The 21096-nt window shown below is 46.7% G+C and overlaps 1 protein-coding gene across 1 annotated transcript in view; it reads right to left on the reverse strand.

Annotated features, from left to right (window-relative positions):
* BAI1 (brain-specific angiogenesis inhibitor 1) overlaps positions 1 to 21096 on the reverse strand; it is a 205496-nt gene that overhangs the window by 140766 nt on the left and 43634 nt on the right. Inside the window, exons 2-4 of the mRNA XM_009333078.1 lie at positions 5871 to 6035; positions 4196 to 4360; positions 584 to 748 (exon numbers count right to left, since the gene is read on the reverse strand). Coding sequence (XP_009331353.1) covers positions 584 to 748; positions 4196 to 4360; positions 5871 to 6035 — 495 coding nt within the window. The remainder of the gene's footprint in view (positions 1 to 583; positions 749 to 4195; positions 4361 to 5870; positions 6036 to 21096) is intronic.

The following is a 21096-nucleotide window of genomic DNA, read 5'->3' on the forward strand; positions in this document are numbered from 1 at the left end:
ATTATTACTATTATTATGATTATTATGATTATTATTATTGCTGTTGTTATTATTATTTTAAGAAACAGCTAGATGAATAAAGTAAGTGACAAATCTTAGATAGGCATGAATCAAGGCTTCATTGTGCCAGACCTTGTCACAGATAAGGTTCAAAGCTGTGATACAATAGTGGTTGCTTCCGTTTGCTTCACCTACAACCAGGAGTGGTGAACTGGTACGAGAAGAGGAATAAAAAAAAAAAAAAAAAAGAGGAGGAAAGTTGAAGCATTGTGGAGGCATGGAAAGGGTTTAATTGATATTTTGTTTGTTTGTTTTAAACACATGCTGAAAACTGGTATCTAAGCTTAGAAAGACACGTTCCCTGTGGGTAATCACTTACCTCTCTGAGGTCTCCTGGAGCATTTGCCAGCTATGGATTTTGGCTTGCATGACCCATTGGTATGACCCACAACCTCCTTATCACTGCATTACTGATGAAAAATACGCAGTTCTTCCCCAAAGAAAATAGGGGATTTCACAAAAGTCTGCCTGGGACTGCAGAGAAGGATGACGCAAGAAAAAGAAAAAGTCATTGGTCACTGACCTGGACATTGGCGTAGGAAGCAGTCCCTGGTCTCCACCCAGTGTCCCTGGCATTCGGCTCCCCCGTAGGAGGGTCCATTGCACTCCCTTGTCCGCTGCTGGGTGCCGTTGGAGCAGGAGGCAGAGCAGGAGCTCCAGCTCGACCACTCGTTCCAGTTGCCGTCCACTGAGTGGCCCAAAGAGAGATAACAAAACTGAATGTGAAAATCGCTCCCACTGGAAGGAGGCGTGTGCAAGAGTCTCCGGCCTGTGCCTATAAGAGTCCGAAGCAGGGGATGACAGACGGGGGTCATGGAGTGTGAGAGAGGACAAGGGCCATCAAGAAAAGGTTCAAATAACTTTGGCAATGGCAATTTGTTGGGACCCTCTGCAACCTCCAACTGGTATGTTGTGGCCCAGCAGGATGCAAGTGGCATAAGATTTCAATTTTTATGTCCATACTCTACATAACACCATAAAAATTGAAATTATGGATATTACACATTCCAACATAAAAGTCACAACTAGTAATATTGCCGATCACAACATAACATCAAAATAGAGAGCATGGATCATGTTTTCACTGAAAATTTTGAAAGAATCAATACATTACCATAACATTTTCCATTTTGGGCAATCAGCACTTTTTGAGGCAACCCATTTTTCACCAAAGCAATGCCCGAGTCTGCAGGAAGGGAACTTTCTCAAGCACCCAAATGCTGTTTTTCATTAAAGCGCATGCAGAAACTCGAATCACAGCGTTATTCACAGGAATTCACGCTGCTAGCCGGGAAATGCTCAGAGCAAAGGTGTGGTCCAACAGGACACCACAAGCAGAGTGCGCGTGTGTGGTCAATGTACTCCTCTCATGGCTGAATTAACACTGACAGGCTTGATATGTCTCTACACAGCAGTGTCTTTGAAAATTAAACAGAAGAGGGAGGGACAAGAGAGGTTATGATAGGGACGGGGTTGGAGAGAAACATGAATACATCTTATTAGCGTGGTACAGTATAAGGCATTCCCAAGTGTGGCAGTTACACCTTAATTGGTCCCTGATCAACAGATCCATCACCCAGTCTGCTATTCCTGGAGCACTTTTTTCTCATTAGCAGCAGTCATCATGCTCTGTTTAGCTCTCACTAGCTGCTAGCTCTCACTCAGAAAAACAACCTGAATCCCTGAAAAGTCTGAATTCTGGCTCAAATCACATTGCTGTAGATTGCAGCTCATTTTCTTTGGCTTTGTTTATCAGTTCAAGAAAAATATATGCAACCCGGTCCCCTGTGTAATCTGCAAGGACTCGAACAGCCCCAAATAATCCCCCTTGCAGTTGAGCAGCATTTTGTCCGCAAGCATGTAAAAAAATGTCAAAAACATTCAAATGAGCAACTGTTAACTCAGAGGGGGTCACGTGAGCTCAGAAGGTGTGAAAAATCAGGCAGGCATAAAGGTACTTCCAAAAGGTGCTTGTTTTTAGCAATCCAAGCTTGATGTTTTCATCGTGCATAAATTCAAGTCATCATGTCGGTGCCTATCAATCCCAAGGAGGGGAAATGCAAGAAGTGGTGACTGACAGGTGATTCCTTTCTGGAAATGATCCAAAACCCCACAAAGTAGATCCTACCAGGTATAAATTAGCGTGGCTTTTCTGACTGAAGGAAGTGCTGCTAGTCTCCATGAACTGATGGTGGCTGCCCCTCATTAGTATTCCCATATATTGGAAAAGTAAGATTACATTTACCAAAGTAAATGTTGCATTTACCAAAAAAGTTGCATTTACCAAAAAAGTTGCATTTACCAAAGCCCTACCTGCTGCTGTGGCAGTGGTGATTGGCACCTTACCACAAGTGCAAGCATTTGGAGGCGGGAAAATAAAAAAGCCCCTCATCCGTAAATTGCTCATTCAGTGTGGGATAGGGAACAGGTAATTTCCTTTGAGATCAGAGATTATTTATTCACAGCCTGTAATTTCAAAGGTGTTTAAAAAAATGGAGAAACAGAGATGGCCATGTTGCACCTCCAGCCGCGTGCGCTGATGTAAAGGTGTCTCTTGGGCAAGACGCTGAGGGCTCTCCATCACAGCCGCAGCAAAGACCGCTCAGTGCCATTGTCACACCTCAGTGTGAGTCTATCAAGAATGTTCATTGGAATCTGGCTGGTGTAGTCTATGCAGAGGCTGGCATTGTCTTCCCCCTCTCTCTCCGAAGGACTTGGGTCTCAGCCCGTGATATCTACGGCTCCGGAGGAACAAAAGCTCTGTTGTCCCTGCAGCAGAGCATTTTTATCAGTTGTAGTAATAAATCCTCAGAGCGGGGCAGTAATAAGCGATATGACTGTCTGGTGTGTCAAGCGCTGAGCAGTGCCCATTGTTGTGCTTCAGTGAGTCCCCCAACGCTGCACTCATTTGGCACAGCAAAGCCACTGATTGCCTCTGTGGCATTAATTAGAGATGAAGTCTTGCAGTTGGGCTGCTTGTCTTTTCCACCACTGTTTTATTTGCTGCAGTGTATCCACGTATTTATTTGTATTTAAATTAATTACGGATCAATGTTAACTCAGGATATGCTTTATGGCCCAAGCAATGCCAGGTCTGACTTCTTCAATTTGTCTTTTTATGACAGAGCCGACTTGGTGTCTGGGATGTTCTTATTCCGAGTAGAGTCTTCTGGACCGCAGCCAGAAATCCAAGGATAGTTACTTGGGATCAAAACTGGGTGGGAAATGCCAGGAGGCTTCTGACAAATGTTTTCACAAAGTTCTCATCTCTCCCACAATCCCTCTCCACCTCCGGGGACGTAATAATGTCTTATAATGATTCTCATTAAACTGGAAAAATGTCAGTTGACATTACCCTGGGAGAAAGGGGGAGTGTTAGGGAGCTTCCTCGTGTTCAGACCATGTTCACCCTCACACCCTGAGTTAAATTAATGGGGACTCTGTGGTAAATCCAGGGCCTGTCTGGTTTGGGGAAGGAAGCCACAGGAGCGCAAGTGGATTTCCAGTGTTAAAAGCCATTACATCTTGAGGTTTCTTTCTGGTGTTTCAAAGCAAAACTCAGAGAAAGGCATTTGGAAGTGAAATCTAGGAGTAAGGAAAAGGTACTTAAAAGTATTAAAATATGGCATGGAAGGCTCTCAGGAGTCTCTTAGTCCACCTCACCACCCAAAGCAGGATCAGGTACAGAGAAAACTTGCATATATAGTGAATTAATGAATGTATATCGCTAGCAAATAAAACTATTAATTAATTCCAGCACAAGAACAAGCCCAGTCAGGTGAAATAACTTCAAACCATTCACTGGAGATACCAGATGAGAAGCTTAAGATGGTCTTGGAAATAGTAGTTATAGCTGAGCCAGTCCAGATCCATCCTGTCTAATATGTCCTCTGAAAGTTATTACACAGAGCAAATCTGAACCTAAGACAATGCTTAGCTGAATAACCCTAGAAAGCACCTCTAGGTTGCTCCTCCAATGTGTCCTTTCCTTATAGAGGATCCTCTTTGGAACAGTGCAGACTGTGTGCTGATTCAGTTGAGGCAGCTACAGACCCACTCGATGAGCCATGTGTGGGCATCTTCGGAGGCAGGGAGACCTGCTGGAGGGAAGGCTTTGAATCTCTAACTGCCTTACCTGGGCAAAGTGCAATGTTGCAGAACTTTGTTTGCTTCTCTGGGCCCTCGCAGGGGTTCCCGCCAAATTGCGGGGGCTTGCATGTGCGGGTCCGATCCCTGTACCCTCTCCCACACGTGGAAGAGCACAAGCTCCACGGAGACCACTCATCCCAGGTGCCATGCACTGCAATCAAAACAGAAAAAGTAAGTTTCCTTTCCAAAGGAGGTCTGGAGAAGTGAGTGAGCCCACAGAGCACAGCATCTTCCCACCCAGAATGAGCAGCATGTGAGAAGTGAGTGTGGGAAGGCCAAAATGTGCAAGAGGAACATCGCATAATTTTTTATGCTTTGGTATCGACACCAAGTGTCTGTTACTTTCCAATCTATTTGAAATAAATCACAATGCACTTTTAATTGACCCTAATTTTGCAGGTTTTTGAGCCAAGAGAAAGGGGCATTTTTTGAGCAAAAGATACAATTAGCTAGAGAGGAACAAAAAACCCACCACCCACCACCATTTTGTCACTCCTTACCCTTATTTCCCTCCTTCAACACATTTTCTCATTGAATCGTCAAAGGCTACAGCATTTTCAAGCTCTCAGAAAAGCTGTAGTCTGGCTACTAATTACTATCATACATCAGTGACACCACTGGGGCAAAGCTAGGGAGACTTGGAAGAACAAAATGGGATGGGCAACATGCTCCAACAGTGCTCAGGCCATCACTGGTAACTCCTGGAATTAGACATCTAAAGCTTTCTAATCTATATTAATCTAATCTTCTCCAATCTAATCTAATCTAATCTGGCCAGGTTATTTATGGAAGGTTAGTCACTATAATCTCTAGAGGCCAAATGTTACAAGAATGTGCTGGTCTCTCTTAAGGGACTTTATCCCTTCCAGATTTACCAGAGAAGCTAACTCAAAATCAATAATGCTTCAGAAAAAAAAAAAATACTACGGGTACTTTTCCAGTCCTTCATCAGTTGCTAACAGTGACTGATCCACCAGTATCAGGAAAGGGTGTTCAAACCTAACGTTTTGCAATTGTCACCAGGCATCTCGCATGATAAGAGATAACTAGAGGAGAAAATGAAGGATAGAGCACGGGAAAACAGCTTGGTGGTTTCACCACTGTAAGATTGGTTCTGAACAATGACGTTGCTGGTTGGGAGTCGTGAATAACACACCTGGTTTAATAGCATAATTCTTCAAAATAATCTCCAGGCTCCTCAGACTGTACTTTTTCATCAAAATTATGGAAGAAGGAGTATGAAAACAGACGATGGCTAGCTCAATTCATAAACATACCAGCAGCCTGAGTTTTTCATGTTGATTTTGCAATGGAATTCCCAGTGTTGGCATCTGAGCAACTGAAAGTATCATCTGGTGTTTCTCTTTCCCAGTCTGCCCCATGCTTGAAAACACCCCAAAGGGCACATGTTTTTCAGATGTGCTGTGTTCATTGCCTTTAGATAGCATCGAACTGTCCATACCATGCAAAACAAGTGCCCATCTACTGGTGCTTGGTCTAGCAAGGGTCTCTGTATGAGGCTTTAGGGTAAAAAGGGAAGGAAGAAGAAATAAAAAACATCTCCCTCCAAGTCGATATCACAGTGGAGATATCACAGGCAGTTGATCTCTGTGCATCTCCCTTCCCCTCCTGCCCACGCATACATGGAGCGCTCAGCCCACCTGGGCACACGGCAGAGTTGTTGCACTGTCTCTGCTCCCGGAGAGGGCCGCTGCACTGAGTGCTGTAGGAAGACGACACGCAGAACCTCGTCCTGGTCTGCCAGCCCTCCCCGCAGGTGGTCGAACACACGCTCCACGGGGACCACTCCTCTGCCGCGGGGTCACCTGTTGGGGTTGGAGCAGAAGGTGAGGATGTGGCATCCTTGGTCCCTGGATCTCCGGGGCAGTGTTTTCCAAGTTGCACTTCACCAGTTGTTGGTGATCTGTGAAGCTGTGCAATGTGTCCCACATGTGGTGTGACAAGAAGGGTGCAAGGGGATTGGTGAGAAAATGTGAGGGTTGACAGTAGGCTAAAAGTTTTTGGGGGTACTGCGTAGAGCTGTAACACACACACAACAAAAAGGGAAGGACACTGGAAGCATCAGGACACTGGGCAGGGCAGGCTCCACCATGGATAACGAGGTGGTGTAGCCACTGCAGAACTGTGTGAGCTGGGATATGTATCATCTACTTGGAGATAGTACTAATTAAGTAACAGTGATTAGACAGATATAGTAAATGTATCCATAAATTGAGCAGTTGTAAGGATTCAACTCCTTCCCCTGCCTTCTCACAGCCCCTACCAATGCAGATTGGCAGTGGAGGAGCAGACAAAATAGAAGATGACAGTGCCTGAGAAGGACATTGGCTGAAGTAATCCCACAGAGCTTTCTCTTGGCATCTCCTTCACCTGAGGAGAAGATCTGCTTTGAGAGCAAGACTGACTGTTCCCGGGCATCATACAGTCCCTATCAACAGCTTACCTGATGGGGCAGTATTGGAAAGGCAAATAAAAACATCCCATTGAACAAGAGATGGGAGTGGAAAGCAATGAGGCGTATTCCCTTTGTCATTGATATCCCTGCAGACCGATGGTCATGCCAGGGGTGTTTCAGCCAGGCCACAGCCTCCAGATAAGTCACCAGAAGTGTGATATGGGCAGGGAAAGAACAGTTTTCCATTAGTTTCATAGCCATTAGTCTATCCTTGTGAAAATGCCTTTCTCCCCCAGAAGAAAACAAAAGCTTACTCTGTTTCATTTAATTAAGCTCTGCATTGTTTGGGTTTTTAGATTTTTAATGGATTACTAATAATTACACATGATAAACCTGGAACGTAACATTTGGTATGTATAGTACACAGGCGTATGGCACAAATAAACACCAACACATCTTTGAGGATGCATAATAGAGGGGCATACCCTTCTAGTAACAAGTTCTTCAGAGCATCAGACGGCACCATGTCACATCATAACCAGATGCATCTGGCAGACTATGGATGATATAAGAAGGATCATGGCACCGGGTGCAGTAGGTAGGCATGACTTCAGGGGTCATACAACAAGGCACAGCCTAAGCTGCACCCAGCACTTGGATGTGTTTTCTCGCACCACCACCCCATTCCCAAAGAAAACTGGACAGTAGATGCTGTATTGGATCGACCAGCTGCAACATGGAGCATGAAAGAGACTCTAACAGTGGGCTGCTACAGCTTGAGATCTCAGCCTGCTTGTAGGGCAGTGTGGGTTATAAACCAGCTGCATGAAAGTCAGTGTCAGTACAGGAACTGCGATGGGGACTGTAAGGGTTGGAGACCACAAAACTGCCCTATACTACCTCAGCTGACCTAAAGTTGTGGATGTTTTACTTATTCCTCAAGGTGGTATATTTATTTACTAGTGTCTTAAGGGGAGTTTTCTGCATGTAATGAAATTTTATGTGGGATTTCAAGTGTTTATGGCTCTCATCAATCTGCTCACTGGGATTTTTGGTAGTTATCTGTGTTATTCGTTATGTTTCATGCTTTTCAGCACATCTACTTTGAATGTCTCCAGTCATTCAGGCAGTTGGTACTTCAAAGTATGCCCACTAATTGGAGGCTGGTGAACCAATATGTGCAGGCCTGTTGAAGGGGAAAAGTGTAGAGGAAGACCTGTTCTTGATGCAAAGTGGACAGGCTTTCACTCCTGCGTTTACTGGCTGAGTCAGAAAGAGGTGGAGGTAAGGATTAGTCTTTCTCCACCTCGTCTATGGCTTTGCAATGATTATCATGAAACATAACTGCTTTTGTTTATTAAAAAAAAAATCCCCTTGCTTTTTCGTTTTGTTTCATTAATCTACCCAGGTGGTTCCAGTTAGATAAATGTTATGGACCGTTGGTCTTTCTCTGGGATGTGTAGGACACAGTGTGTGTTTTGAGGCCTTGGGGCTTCAAGAAAACATGGCTCCCGTATCTGTTTTCTCATGTATTAGATCTGCTAGTATACAGAGATCTGCATTTCCATGGTAAATTTGCTGCCTTTCCAATGAAGAAGTCAACTGGTTCTCTCAGACAGACAGTCCTGTGATACTCCGAGTTCACCGCTATCAAGTTACCTTTTTGATGCCATCATTTCAGCATTTGCCATCCAGAGTGGCCCAGATTTCAGGAGATGCTTCTTTGGCCCACAAATCCCAACCGTTCCTGCTACCTAGCCTGCTTAGATGCTGCACCGACAGGCGATGCCTTTGTGTTGTTCAGAGAACTCCCTCCGTCGACCTTGAGCAACCTCCCCAATACTGCACCCAGCAGCACCAAGTCCCTCAGTAGCAGGGATCTGGCATTTTTTGGTAGTTGAATGCTGCCAGTCTGTGCCCAAAAGTCTTTCTGAGAGGCCAGAGGTGGATCAGAGGAATCCTGTAGAGATGCAGTGGCCTCCTCCATCAGCAACTCATGGCTTGGAGATTGCCATCCCACCACCTCCCCACTCAGGCTTGGCTGTAGTTTTGCAAGCTCCATGTCCAGATGAGGGTTACTGTGTCACTAGATGAACAAATGGCATCTTTGAATCAAATTCCACCTCTTCTGCCTCTTTCCCCTTCTTTATTATTTTTGGCCTTTGCCCTTTCACAGTAGAAATATCTATGATTAGAGAAATCTCCTCAACTATCATCTCTCACACTGCACCAATCTCTGGCTTTTAAATCCATAATATAGTTTATTTTCCAAGTGCTGGTTACTCCTTTGGGTTTGGTGTCATTTTGAACTACGCAATTTATCTCAGTCTACTGGGGCCCTATGTCCAGTCTAGACTCAAACCTTGCAGAAATTCAACTGATTTTCAAACCATGTGAGACCCAGTTCTGAGACGCTCTCAGGCATCAGGACATGCTCTCTCTTTCACCATCCAACAGAAGCAGAATATTGCCCATCACCAAAACTATGGATGAGAAGAATTTCTGCACCCCAGTGGGTCAGACTGCAGCAAATACAATTTACTGGATGCAATATCTTCCAATTATTTATCCCAGAAGTGGATCCTGGCTCTGTTTTTTTATATAAGAGCAAGAAGTCTACCGTGCTCATTGGATTTCAAAGCCCACTAGTACAGCTCAGTACTGTCTTATAATTAGACCTGCCAGAGATGCAGTCCACCAAATTGGTCTTCACCCCCACAGAGGACAAGGGGCCATGCACTGCCCTCCATCATGACTGGTGCCTTTAGACAGATGTCTCTACAGGACTGACCTTTGATTAGTCCTGTGATGCTCCAGGCTAGCTTGGGGATTAACAGAAGTGTCCCAAAGGAGTTCGCAGGGGTGAGGACCCCACTTCAGGTGGAAAGATGGCCCTTTGCAGTGCTTGCTGCTCCCACAGAGCCAGCTGCAGCACCTCTCCTGCAGCTGGAGAGGGCCCAGCAGGTGCTGCAGAAGGAGACACATGGGGCATCACTCCACGGGGACGTAGCACTGCAATCCAGGATCATTTCCAGCTCCTGGCCAGCCCTGAGGGTAACTGAGCTGGCCTTACAGAGAGCTCAGCTGGCTGTGGGGTCCCCATCAGTGCCTGTAGTTTCTCGGTGACACTTCTTCCCTCGGCACTAATGGAGCGGTACATCGCTGTCATCCCTCCGCCAGGATCCCTTTTTTTTCCCCGCGGCGTCTGTCAATCTGACATCTCACCATGTGCAAGCTGCTTCTTTGCTCACATCCTGATGCTGGCAAAGACCTCCTGGAAGCGGTCTGTGGGCTGAGCCGGGACCTCCTGGACTGGATCTCACTCTTGTGCTAGTGCTGGGAGAGACACGTAGGCAGCCAGCAGCACCACAGCTGAGAGCACGACTGTGCCAGATCCTATGGGCCAACAGGACTTGGACACCACGGCTGGCAGGAGAAAACGCTAGTCTTCAACTGGGCAGGACCATCCCCTCATCCCTAGTCCTTATGGCTGACATCAGCTATTTTTTGTATTTCATATTTTTCCAGGTCTTGAGTGGATGTGGAATAGCTTATCCCCTACAAACTGTGTTAATTGCTAGGGAAGACGTGGGCTTTGCTTTGGCATCCCCAGCTAAAGACTCCCTCTAAATCCCTTCCTGGGCTGTACCCTCTGCCTGGTCTTGACATCTCCTCCATCCTGATTTCTTTGAACAACTTAGCTGCAGTTGCCGCTCCTGGGACAGTGGCAGGAATGTGGCAAGCTTGCAGCAGGACAATGCACATCTCCCAGCCCATGCTGCACTCAGGGATACCACAGCCCTAGTCAGCCATGCTACAGCAGTGGCTCTGACGGCAGGGAGTTAATAGAGATGTCACTGAGCCCAGATGCAGTATCCAGCTGCACAGCAGGAAGAAATGCCAAGTTATAAACATGATGGCTGAGCTACAGGCTGGAACAAAGCACTGGGGAAGCACCTGGGACCAGGCAGAGCAGGAACAACAGGGGACATCACAGGACCTGCCTTGGAGTGCCTTCTCTTCCCCCCCATTTGGACACGTGTGACTGAGATTGAGCTCAGCTTCATCAGGTTATAGCGGTGCAAACACCCTCCCTCTCCTGCAGCCTTTTGCCAGCTGCCAGTGATCCTGCAGGCAGCGGAGCTGCTCCCACTGGAGAGAGCAGATTCAGTGCAGGGTAGCAAGGAAATTCAGACTATCTTCTGCCTTGTGTTGAAAGTCACAACCCCAGCCATTGCCCGATCACCCCCAGAGCCTCCACACCACTCAGCTTCCTGATGCTGTTCACTGCTGCACACTGGCAAAGTCCTGCTGGGTTGGATGGAGCACAGCTAATTTACACCAGAATATGATCCGCTCTCCCTTATAATCTATTTCACAGCTCTAGCTCTTCAAATTACCTGTCTGAAGCCTTTCTAGAGCACAAACTGTTTTCAAGGTCACTGAGCAGTGATTTTAACATGTAGTCAGGGTCAGCATGCCTTGCTTTGCCCAAGACCCATGATGTGTTGAGCTCCTGCCACAAAAGGCAGCTGTGAAGGGAGAGCTCAAAACCTCTCCAGATTGGACCTGGCATAGATCTAGGTCCAATTCATTCCCATCTTCCCAGATCACACTCTCTGATATTATTACATATGATTCCCCTCCTATTGCAGAAGGGTGGAAGGTCCTGCTGCAGAACCTGCCAGATACAAGTCCTTGCACAGTACTAAAGACCCAGTGACAGAGGAAAGCAGTCCTGCTCTCTCCCCATCATGCCCTGCACACCTTCTCATACGGTCAATGGGAAGGCGTGGCATAGACATCAGCAAAGAGGCTGTATCACAGCAAGGTCAGCTTTGGCTTAATGAACCATGACCGTTTAGATAGTCCAGACAAAGAAGTAGACAGGGTGATGAGAAGCGGTCTATGAGATGCATGGTCTTGTTAGGGCTTTGAGTCTAACCCTTTTTGACTTCTCTGGCTAATAGCAACAACACAAAACCCTGTAGGGCAATGGGATGGGAACAAACCGAGTGATGAGCATTTGCTCAGTGTGTGACTTGTTGGGTAAGCCCACGCTAACCTGGGGGGAAAAGAGTTGGTTAGCTGGGTCATTGAAACAGCAAAGCGAGTGAATGCAGTCAGCCCAGCCCAGCTGGGAAGCGCAATGACCAGGCAGCGTGCCAGCTCCAGAGGCTGTGTGGTGGGTCAGAGCTTACCTATTTGAGGTGCAGGGTACCCGTAGTGCTGCAGTTCGTCAGTGTCCTCTCGCTTTCTGTTATCTGTGGACCTCAGCGATTGGCTTCTGGAATTATAGCGTCCATTGGCTATGGCAAGGTAATGGGTCATGTAAATACACCTTGGTTCACTCTGCAAGATCTTTCACTACAAAGGTTACACGTATAAACAACAGCGACCTGCAACATTTGGTTGACACGACCACCTGCTTTCCAACCCCAGCACCCCTGGCCACCAGCAATCCCCGAGGCTTTAGCACCGAGCCAGCCTGCAAGACTCAGACTGACTGGTAGTTCAATCTCTTGTTTCTCAGTGAGACTTGGGACTGTGCAGAATATGATCCCTTATGTCTGGTCTTTAATCAATTGCAATGATTTTCTACCGTGTCTGTACTTGTGGAGGGTTTAGCCTTTTCAGATCCACTGACAATGAATCCCACCATCCCTAGCAGTATTTCGAGATCTATGGCAATGACTGGCAGTATTTTTTGGTGGAAAACTGCCTTGCAACCAACATCAACTTAGCAATGCTCTGTAGAGTAACCAGAAAATGCTGAGTGGAGCAGGCAGGTGAGGGCAGGTGAAAAGGAAAGGGATAGCTCAAAAGGATGTCTCCTTCACAGACTCTACCCTACCACCAGCAACAAGGAGAGATGAAGGTCTGGTATTAACAAAAAGTGACTTATGTACCGACAGAGCTATGGCTGGGCACCTTTCCAACTCAGGCGAAAAAGCAAAGCTCCTGACCCTAGTGTCCTAACTGCAAATCTCCCACTGAAGACCATGGTTTTGAGATCAGAAGGTAAATAATGCATCCACTGTAAAATAAAGGCATTTAACTCCTGACTGACAGCTAGTACCCCTGTTCCTTCCAAACCCACACTTCTGCCAGCTTTGCATTTGCATCTCATGTGGATCAGCTCTGAATTTGCTCAAGGGGAAACTAAAATTTCCATTTTCCATGGTATTGGGCATGTTGCAACCCTGACACATGCCCTCCCTAGTAAACAGAGAAACAACGAAGCAATTGCAACCAAATCCCGCCCACCAGTACTGCCTGCTGTAAATCAGGAGAGCTCAGCTGACTCCACCGGAGTCATGCAGAATAGCAGAGAGCAGAGCTGAGCCCGAGTAATCTGCGATCTGGCAACCAATTTGTTTCCAAACAGCAAGTACCAGACAGAGGATCTTTTTCCCCAAGGAGGTAAAACAGTCAGACATCTTTTCAAGAAGTACAAACTGCCAAGAGATGAAATGGTGACAAATTTGATCCCAGAACCCTGAGAAAATTAATAAAGGTTAATGAAGCTTCAGTGTGGTGGCAGGAGTCTTTATTGCCATCCAAAAAGGGAAAGCAGAGGAGGGAGAGGAATGATTCAGAGAGTCCTTGCCAGGAGCCAGACTTTATATTCAGCAGCTTGGTTCATGGAAGAGGCCCATCTAGTTTGTGAAATTATATTATTTCTCATTACTGTTGCCCAAAAGCATGACTTAAGGAACCTAGGAATTGGTCACTCCGACTCCTCCAAACCTTCCCAGCACTGACTGGTTGCAGGCTGCTGGCTGGAGGGGATGGGATGGGGCAGCCACCCCCCTCCCATCGTCAAGGAAAAGGCACCGGTAGCCAGTCATCAGGACTACAAACATCCTGATATTTGCATACACCTTGTTTTTGTCTGGCTCTTTACAGGAATAGAAAGGGCCCAAATCCCATGTTTTTAATAGCTACAAAGTCACAGGACTTTCCTGTGTGAGATTCAATTTAAAAAAAGATGCCAACCTCTAACGAGCTTTCCAATATCCAGTGTCTTGAGTTTGCTTAGGAGACAAGTTAAATTAGTCCCATATTTGAGACACATCACAAACCCTGTTCCTTTGCCACCACCCATTGCTGGCTATACCCATGCACTTTCATCTGCTCTGATTTAAGTCCTCTTCATGAAGGCATACAAACCACAAGAACACACAAAATCTCCATCTGCAGTAAATCCCATAGGCTTCCCAGAGACTTGTTTAGACTGGGAGGAGAAATGGGGGCTGGGCAACAAGGGGTAGATGTGGAGCCTCGATGGTTTTTCAGCTGCCCAGAGCAAGGAAGGTGACAAGGAAAGCCTGGGATTGAATATCCCAGAAGCAGCCAGTGAGCATGGATGGATGGATGGACAGAGAGATAGGAGGCAGGACAGAAGGAAGGAAAGATAAAAGAGCAAAATAAGTTTTAAATGAAACCCTGGCACCCTGGACCTCCTCTCACCAGTTATTTGGGCCCCATGTTACTGACATCTAATGACTGATCCTAGTCTCGAAGGAGCTGCATGATTTCCTTTGCTCACTGGTGGATATGACAAGCCTGCGCTGTTATTGCTCATCCTAATTAAAGGCAATCAGGTCTAGTGGCTGAATGCGTGACCCTTCCAGCTTGCCCCAAGCCTCCCCCAGCAAAGACTGCCTCCAGACCCATGCTGGGGTCGCTCTGCTGCAGCAGGCAGGCTGCCTCCCCTTTGGAAAAGGTGTTGAAGAGAAGCAGGTCTGTCTGCATTTAACAGGGAGCATGGCTTAGATTTAACCTGGACACTTGAATATATGCAAAAATCAACCGTGGTTCTGAACAAAGCAGGGAGAAGCCGGGTCCCTTATGCACAAGGCAACGTTGGTGCAAGTGATGCTTTGCTGTGGGTTTTATGCACCTGAACTTTATGGGGTGGAGGCCACAAAATAAAGGCAGTGGGGAACTAGTTGGATTTCAGCAGCCCGCTTCCCACAATGGGGTCAGTGGAGAGTAATGCCAGGGTCAAAGGAAGACCTAGACTTGATTTATATCCCAGCTGTATAAATGCCGTGAGGATGGCACATTGTTGAAATACCCAGCACCTTGGAGAAGCTAGCATGAGGGCTAGAGAAATAATGCCCTTGGAGGGAACACAGAGATGTTTCAATGGCAAGCGAAGGCGAGCACTTGGGATTTTGGAAGAGCATAGCTCAAATGTGGATGGGGAGGATCACTTGCAATGCTGGCAGTAGTGGGAAGAGGAAGCAGGTGACCAACACTTCTAATGAGAACATGTAATGTGTCAGACAGCATCTTGCAACACAACCAAGGGAAACAAAATTGAATGCAGAGACTTTGCAGTGTAATGGACCAAGGTTTTAACATCCAAGCATGTCTGACCAAAGCTACACACTCTTCCCTCTATACTCGTCCCCCAAACAGGAGAGGCAAAGAAAACAGCAGGACCATGAAAATTATTCAGGCAAGCTGAGGTGGTGGGAATGAAAGGATGGACCAGAGCAAAGAGTGGAAAGGGATGATTAAAAAACCCCATTGTAATGGGGTAAATGTATCTCAGTGCAGTAAAACTGATGAAGGTGTTGGCTATGGAGTTTCTGGGGCATCTAGCAGCTGCTAAAGGAGTAAAACTGAGAAAGGCAGAATCACTAACAACCCATAAAAACCAAGATCTCAGCGGATGTAGAAGAGGGTCGTTTTGGAGGCCACTGGATATATGGCAATTGCACCAGCTAAGAAAATAGCCCAAAGCATTTCACTTTGAACATCTGAGACTTGTGAAAATGTCACTGGGTGAGATGCGTGACTCCCAGATACAAAATGTCCGAACCACCATTAAAAGGGGGGACTGGGTGAAGTCTCTGCAAGCAGCAGCAGGGACCTATAGGATAAGGTGCTCTTCCAGCTTGCAATGAATTCTAGCCTGGCCGGGGGGGAATGAAGATGCTCTCAGGATATTTCAGCTTGGTGGTTGCAGCAAAAAGGCTATTTTTAATGAAAATCAGGGGCGGCAGAGAATGAGACTGAGGCTCAGTCTTTTGAATGTCATGCGGAACATGCGTTTCTTCACATCACTAACAGTTACACAGCTGATCCTGAACTGGCTCGATGCTGGAAATCCAGCATGGATCGATGGGACTGCACCGGTGTCACACTTCTGCACCTGATGGCAGGATGCGACCACCCTTTTCCCAGCCAAGGGGACATGTATCTGCCCAATCTGCATATTCATAAATGTCAGAGATGGTTTTGCGTTGCCTCTGCCAGATGGGATGGCAGGATTTCAGCTGGCTCCTCTGCCAATTTTCATTCCCCAGGAATAAATGCAGGCCGCGTACGTCTCTGATTGTTCTTGCATTTCTCCGGCACTGCCGAATTCCAGTGCCAGGGTCAGGCCCATGACATCCCCCCTCTAGTTTGGATGTTGTCCTGCCATGCTGCCCATCCAGCCTCCCTTGCAAGGGCCCTCTGCATGCCAGGTTGTGAGCAACCACAGCTTTTAGCACCATGCAGCCAAGAGGGGCCACCGGAGCACAGCGGGTGTCCCCTTCCATCCAAAGGGGGTGGACCTGGAAAGATCCTCTGCAAGCACTTGCCACCACACTCAGGTTGGCTTTTTTTCTTCCCTCTATAAAACACCAGCTCCTGGCCAAATCCAACAGATGGAGGAAATCTCCCCTGTCTGTGCCAGAGAGGAGGATATCACTGGGTCCTTTGCCTCTAGCAAGGAAAAATCAGAATTACAACAAACACTGAATGTTGTCCTTCAGATTATGTCTCTTGAGCTGAACAGCTGCCATGAAAAAAGGCTCTGCCTAAGCCAAGCTGCTGTTACCAGACAAAGTTTCCTTTCCAGTTTGGGATGAGCCTTCGTTACAGTTTTTCTGCAGTGTTTTACAGCTTTGGGTTTTGCCCATGGAGATAACTTATCCGGCTCACTTGCCGTTGGGCTTGGGTATGTATTCCTGGGGCAACTTAGCCAGATGAAGATCATCAAGCAAGAGACTCCATTATGAAACAGCAGAGATGGTGGCCCAAGCAAGTGGAAAAACATAAAGACCACATACAAGTGGCACCTGTGGAGTCATTCAGCCATCCCTGTGCAGTGATTTCAAACAACACTATGGCCTCCAGACAACGTGTTCAGACTCAGCTCTGAGAATGACGTGGCTATACCTATATTTCAGTGACCAAGCTGCCAGAAGTCACAACTCTTGGAAAGGCTGAGAAGCACCATTCCCACTGCTGCATACTGAGACCTGCTGGGACAGCTCTGGAAGAGGAAGGGTGGCAGGACCTGGAGAAGGTCCACCTGGGGGAGGAGCTGTGTGACAAGAAAGGTTAGATCCCTCTAGTGCATTTGCCATGACCAAGCAAAATGCAACAACTAATGAAACCCTCACAGATCCTCTGCAAAAGTTCATCTCAACAGCTCCAGGGAGCTGAGTGGCAGCACCCAAAGTTGGTCCCACTGAGAGCCTGCCTCAGATGTGGTGTCAGACTAAGACCTCTCCCTGCTGCTGGAGATCCAAATAAACAGTTAAAACACTCTTGTTAATCACCCATCAGCTTATAAGCCACTTTGGCTGAAGCAAGGAAGGAGAAGCTAAAGAAAAGAGATGGGTTTACTGTTGTGTTGAATGTGGTGGTGATTTCTGTGTTATTCTAACCTAACTTGCTTGGCCAGCAACTGATTTTACTTTTCAGTGGTGGTACTAGTTTCCTTGGACAAGTTTCAATTTACCCCCACAGCAAGGAGGAAAATATCAGAGCGCTCGTCCCTGTTTTGTTTTGCTGTTTTATCAGGATTATAGATGGCCCTTTGGTCAAGGAAAAGAGTATTTTTTCCTGTTTGCTTTCTACTAGAAAATTAATGTGTCAGCTACTCCACAATACCTGGAGAGCTAGTCAGGTATTGTTACAAGCTACTGAAATGCTGCACAATTCAGGATGAAGATGTTGTTCTGTTCAGTTCTTCTTTTCTTCTTTTTCTTTTTTTTTTTTTTAATTTAAAAAAATGAATTAGGATCTATTTAACTGCAATGTATAATGAACACTTAGGAAAATAACAGTTCAAGTGGAAGAATGAACTTCCTACTCATCCTTAACAAATCTATGAGCAAAAGTCAATATGAGAGTAACAGTGACACATTTAAAACAGGATTTCTATCTACTTTTAAATCCTCTCAGGTTTTGGTACAGAACACAGTAAAGAGAAGGAAAGAATATGTGCAAAAAAATTAAAAGCCCTTCCTGGGTCAAAAGCGCACCTCTCTTGGGCATGGTTGCAAAGGCAACAAGGGACAGATTCACTGAGGAGCGAGTTCAGAGCCAAATGCACAGCTTTGGTAGATATGAAGAGATACAGGTTTATCTTGAGGTAGGACACAGACCTCAAGATGTGCATGGGCAAGTCTTCTTGAAAGATTAATTGTTCACATCTTCCCTCAAATGCTTTCCAGCTTGCCAGCATGAAAGCATCAGAACAGGGCTTAGCAGTTTGTCTGCAAAGAGGTCCTTGGGAAAATTAATCAGAATTAATGGATTTATTTCAAAGGGGTAAATCAATTTGTGCTGCCCCACTCCGTGGGTCGACTCTATCTCCAAACTAGAGCCTTCCACTTAGCTCAACATCCTTTCTTCCCAAATAAGCTCAGCTGAACTAACCACACTGCAATTTGGAGCAGGATTTGACTGGGTATGTAATGGAAAGAGGACAGGAAGACAAGTGAAATCATTTATTGAACCATAGCCCCTCGGGGTACAATCGGGTTTTTCTGCACTTAGGATCAGCTTTGCTGACTGTTGTGTTCTGGAAAAGACGAGTGGGTAAATAGTGAGTAAACAGCGATTCATCCTTCACTGCTGTGCTCCACGCAATGAGAGGAGCTGGAAACCCAACGCAGACTTCCAGGTTCCATGGTTGCCCACCATGGAACTTCATCCCTTCTTGCCACCGCAACCTCAGGAGCTCTATCATGAAGAAGAGCAAAGTTTTGCCCCTGGGGCAGATCAAGGGAAGATGTTATGCCCCTTGCTCAGTGCTGGTGAGGCCAGACCTGGAAAACAGTGTCCAGTCCACACCCCCCCACACGCAGTTCAAGAGGTATGTGGAGGAATCAAACAGGTCCCATGGAGGGCTTTGAAGATGGTTGGGGATGGGGACGGATGTCCTGCAAAGAGAGTCTGGGGAGCTGGGTCCCCACCTTGTTCGTCCAACATAGGAGGGGCACTCTAAGGAGTATTTTGCCTGTTGTCCCATGTGCCCCCACGTTCAAAGAATGGCCACAACTGCAGAGGCCCATCTACCCACCCACAATGCCATCTCCACCTTCTTCTCCTTCACAGCGTTGTCCACCAAGACAAGAATGGCCCTTCCTCTAGCTCCATTCAGGAACACTCAAGTCCCACAGCTGGATCTCCTTTCAGGTCCAGCTTCCAGGTCCTTGTACTCTCACCCTCACTGCCCCAAGCCACAGCTGCGTTACAACTACAAAGTCACCAGCAAGAGTGGGGGACATAGATTAAATATCCCTAGTGTGGGTGAACCTCAGAGGGGAATTAGCATCTGTGAGTTAAGGAGATGAAATTCAATATACTAGAAGGTTTCATTAAAAAAAAAAAAGAAAGAAAAAAGAAAAAAAAGCCTAATTGCAACATGATTTAAATTTATGGAAGGGGTAAAAAATACATGAAATCATTTTAGCCCTTATTAGAGGAATATATTTACGTCCCTCTATTTGAACTTCCCTTTTATCAGGAGATATTTCCCTGCCTTTGAAGGCAGTTGAACTTTCCCTAGTTATTTGACTAGTCAGAGAAGTTATTCAAACATTCTCTACTATGAATTTGAAATAAAAAGAAGGGAATAATTATAATCAGCCATTTACTTGCATTTGCTGGGCTGAGCTTCTTCTGCTGTTGTTTTTTCCCCTTCATCGCCCTCTCAACTCAGCTAATGTAAAAGAACTGGGGATGAAAGTGCTGGAGGTTCACCAGCTCAACCCATCAACATCTGACTGCTGACAGGCGTTGACAATCTGTCTCCTGTTTTCTAGAGAAGAGGACCTGGAAACAAGCTGCATTACAGGAGGAGGGTGGACCATCTGCCAAAGACTTTGCCTTGCTCAAGCCCTGTGTTTTGTCTGTCTAATGGCCAGATCTTTCTCCACATCTTAGCACTGTGGGCTTCATGTTGTAAAAGAAAGGGACAGCAGCAGTGCTTTTGACTGGGAAGATGAACTAAGCCAAAAAGAAGCAAGATTAGCATCTCTCTTAGCTGCATGCTTTATTTATTTGGGAGAAAGGCTCCAACTGTAAAAGAAGTGCCTTCAAGGGTATATATTTTGCCATGGGTGGCAGTTTTGTCACCAGCCTATGAATACCTGTTTATAGATTCCTATAGATTAACCCCTATTCTTCGGGGTAAAGGTCTGGATCTGCAGGTGTATGTGTTGGAAGACGTGTGTCAGCACGTGCGCGTGTGCATGCGTGACCGCGAGACAGTCAGGGAAGGGCAGGGCCATGCACAGCCAAAGTCGCATGCTCCCCTGGGCTCGCCGTTCTGACATGGCCCTTTGGCAGTTTCACCATGCCTCTAGAGCATCCTTCATTGTTTATGGCAATGAGGCCAACCTCCTCCTGGAAAGAGCGACCCGCTCACGCACGTGCAAGGGAACATGCCTCCACTTACTATTGCATGCCTTCCTATTGCACAGCCGTCCTTCCTCCAGGACTCCCTCGCAGACAAGACCTTCGTTGGGAAGGGGCTTGCAGGTGCGCATGCGGGTCTGCAGGCCTCCCCCGCAGTCTTTGGTGCAGTCGCCCCAAGCCGACCACGGGTTCCAACCACCTGGGCAAAATCCAGAAAAGCCCCGTCAGCTTCGGTGAGAGCCCAGCACCCAGGAAGCCGAGGCAACACCGGCCTGGCAGACCCTACAATGTACCCACTGCCAAGCCCCGAAACTGGGATGTCTTTGACTGTGTTAGGACTAGACACCACAGGGTAGCCCAGAAAGTCAAGGGATAGGAGGGGAAGGGAGAAGCATTGCCTTTTCATTGACGTCTCTTCAACTATTCCCTATCTCTAAACAAGGACTTTGCCTTCCTAGAAACCCTGCCCCGTTTCTCTAACTAGTCCAGCTCTTCCTGTGCTTGCTGTGGCGAAGAGGTCCCCTTCTCTGAGAAGACTCTCTGTCCATTTTGTGGCCAGTTGGCTCCTAACCCCAGAAGGCACCTGCAAAAAACACTTCAAGATACACATCCAGCATCGGTGAGGTTGTCTTTTCTCCCTCTTCCCCCATGCAAACACATGTGCCTATGTGCAGACAGCACAAGGGAGCTGGGAAGGGATATGGGTCCTACCACTACTTTTCCCCACACTGCAGATACCACCAGTCATAGACAGGCACCGCTCTCAAGGACAGCTTTGGTGGGGGAATGATATTGCCCTCCAGCACCCTTGC

The sequence above is a fragment of the Pygoscelis adeliae genome, unplaced genomic scaffold (assembly GCF_000699105.1).
Source record: "Pygoscelis adeliae isolate BGI_AS28 unplaced genomic scaffold, ASM69910v1 Scaffold38, whole genome shotgun sequence".
NCBI classification, from domain to species: Eukaryota; Metazoa; Chordata; class Aves; order Sphenisciformes; family Spheniscidae; genus Pygoscelis; species Pygoscelis adeliae.